Here is a 2,926-nt window from a genome sequence, read left to right as displayed (position 1 = left end):
TGACTAAAAAAATGCGATTTAGACCATAAAAATGTTCAAAAATTACTCATACATAAAGATAAGTGGACAAATATTAATATTCATTTTATGTTATGATTTTTTTTTTTCTTGTCATGATGAGAGGGGAGGCTCTGCCTCACCTGCCTCCCCTGACCGCACGTCCCTGCTCAAAATTATGAGACAAGAGGCAAAGCTTCACTAAATTCTGAGTGTTTGCGACCAGCAAACTGTGCAGCCTCTTTTTAAAAGTCGTCGCCTATTTTTATGTGCACAGCTTGCAGAACTCTATTCTGGGCAATATTATTGGTGCACAATGTTATGTTGCCCATGTTACCCGCCTCTGTGTGGTGTGTGTGTGCATTTGTCTGTCTGTTAGCAAGATATCTAACAAACCACTGGATGGATTTCATTGAAACTCTGAGAAAATAATAACTGGATGTACATCTACAACAAATTAACTTTTAAAGTCAACCCAACATGGCCACCACAACTAATTAACCTTAGCAAACACAAAAATAGCTATAACTCAGCTAGTTATTACAGATATTGAGCTAAAAGTTGGTGTGGTAGTTGCTGTAAGTCATTCACAACACATTCTTTCAGCAACTATCACATCACAAAGAGATTTTTCAAAATTGCTGAAGTTTATATTAATTTCAATGTTTGACTAATAGGTTTGACACCTATAACCAGGGGTTGAAATTAAAATATTTCTCCACTAGCAACTTCTGTTCAAATTGCAAACCTGCCACTGTGGCTGGTTCAAACTTCAAACATTTACCTGCATTTGGCTAGTGGCGGGCGCCAATTTCCACCCCTGCCTATAACTTATTTCTTATCATAAGATAATAAAGATGATCTTAGTTTAAAATTCTGGCATGAAAGGAGGTGGATGATGCATTACTTTAAGGAGTGATTGGTCTGTAATATTGAGGGGTTTTTTTTTTAGTGAAAAAGCATCAAATTAAACTTGAAATGACCCTTATGTAAATGCAAATTAAGTCTACAAAGCAACATTAGAACCACTGTCTAATAAAGTTTATTAACAGAAACAAAGCCCAGCTAGTGTACCTTATTTAGGTTTTATTTGTAACGCATCCAGTTTATGTTTCAGTGTTGGTACCTGTAAACTTAAACCCTGTGTGATATGGGTTCATGTGTCTAAGCTGATGTCTTCTCTGTTTGTCTTGAAGCTGGGGAAGATGCGACTCACAGTGCCATGCAGGGCGGTCACATGTTCTCACTTGCAGTGTTTTGATGCTGCACTCTACCTGCAGATGAATGAGAAAAAACCCACCTGGATCTGTCCTGTGTGTGACAAGAAGGCTACGTATGAAAACCTCATCATTGACGGGTAAGTTCAGTCTTCACATGAACCAGCAGGTGGCACTGCAGAAGCAGCTGGACAATCTTTTTTTTTTTCTATGGTAGAAATTGAATAATTAATTTGTGTGAAAATTAAGTGTTTCAGCATTTATTTATGAAACCAACCCATATATTCTTCAGTGGATTTTAATAGACATATTAAAGTTTAAATCTGTAACTATATCAAGAAAACAGTTTCCATATTCTGATTAAAACATATTGCTGTTCAGGAAGCTGTTTTTACTGTATCGAGTCAGTTACTTACTATAAACGTGTGGAATAAAAGATTGATACAATCTAAATAAAAGTGATTACCAGGGATGGGATAAAGAATTTTTTCATTTATCGATACCTTGAAATAAACTTTAAAAATTGCCTTTTCTGCAAAAGTACAATATAAATACAGAGCTGAATGACTTTCCTGAAGAAGCTGAAACTAAGTTGTTAAAGCTAAAATAAGCCAAACACTACTTAAAGCAGAAGTCCCCAACCCCCGGGCCGCGGACCGGTACCAGTATGTGGGTCATTTGGTACGGGGCTGCACATAAAGAATAATTAACTTTTACAGTATTTCAGTTTTTTTTATTTTCGGAGGCTGAACGACATTTATTTTGAAAACTGACCGGATTCTCTCCACTACATCCGTCTATGATTCACTCTTGATGCATGTCAGTACGCTTATGTAGGTCACGTGATACATTACCGCTAAAAACAAACCCACAAGCTAGCAAAATGAGTAAAAAACAAATGTCTCTGGAAGCCCTAGATGGGACCGTCTCGTTACTGAGAAACAGGCACAGGTCTCCCACTGATCAGTGTTATGGTGAGTTGTATTTTTTGTGCACTTTATATTTGTGGGGTATCTTATTTTAAAGAGCATGTTTAAACATTGCCATACTGACCAGAGAACATTAGGGGGAGGAGAGGGTGTTATTCATGTTGATAACGCAATAAAAGGACGCAACTAACAAAGTTGCTAGTACACGTTGGATTGACATTTATTATGTTTTTAAAAATACCCCTGTTTTCATGCCGGTTGTATTGTTTTATTTTGTTGTATTTATCAGCCACACCATTAAAGGCCGATCCGTGAAAATACTGTCTGATAATGAACCGGTCCATGGAGCTAAAAAGGTTGGGGACCGCTGACCTAAAGGCTAAATGTAGCAAAATATTAGCTGAAAGTAGCAAAGATAAAATTAGAAAGATGCTAGCCAAAGTCTGAATACAAGCTAAAAGAAGCAAAAGGCTAGAAAAAAGTTCATGAAAAGTGTTCAATATATAGAGATTGAGCTATCCAGTCTGGGTCCCTAGGCAAGACCCTTTGAGCTACTGCCTACCTCATACCATGAGAGAGATTAATATGAATCACATGCTAGCTCAGACGTCGCCCGGCCAAACAAGGTCTGCGCCAGGTGCTGGGGAACCAGAGCACCTTGATGAAAAATGGGCTACTGGAACAAGACAGAGGAAATGGATGAGAGGTGAAAACATGGATCTGTTGGAATGCTACTACTCAAGTAACCCTAGTCAGAGAGGTTACATGCAAAGAATGCTGGAA

General features: G+C 37.9%; 1 protein-coding gene across 5 annotated transcripts in view; it reads left to right on the top strand.

Annotated features, from left to right (window-relative positions):
- pias2 (protein inhibitor of activated STAT, 2) overlaps nucleotides 1-2,926 on the top strand; it is an 84,009-nt gene that overhangs the window by 63,030 nt on the left and 18,053 nt on the right. For all 5 annotated transcript variants that reach the window (XM_037978492.1, XM_017437067.3, XM_017437065.3 and 2 more), the window contains one exon: nucleotides 1,194-1,354. In XM_037978492.1, coding sequence (XP_037834420.1) covers nucleotides 1,194-1,354 — 161 coding nt within the window. The remainder of the gene's footprint in view (nucleotides 1-1,193; nucleotides 1,355-2,926) is intronic.

The sequence above is a fragment of the Kryptolebias marmoratus genome, linkage group LG1 (assembly GCF_001649575.2).
Source record: "Kryptolebias marmoratus isolate JLee-2015 linkage group LG1, ASM164957v2, whole genome shotgun sequence".
Taxonomy (NCBI): domain Eukaryota; kingdom Metazoa; phylum Chordata; class Actinopteri; order Cyprinodontiformes; family Rivulidae; genus Kryptolebias; species Kryptolebias marmoratus.
This window is presented reverse-complemented; position numbering and strand designations above follow the sequence as displayed.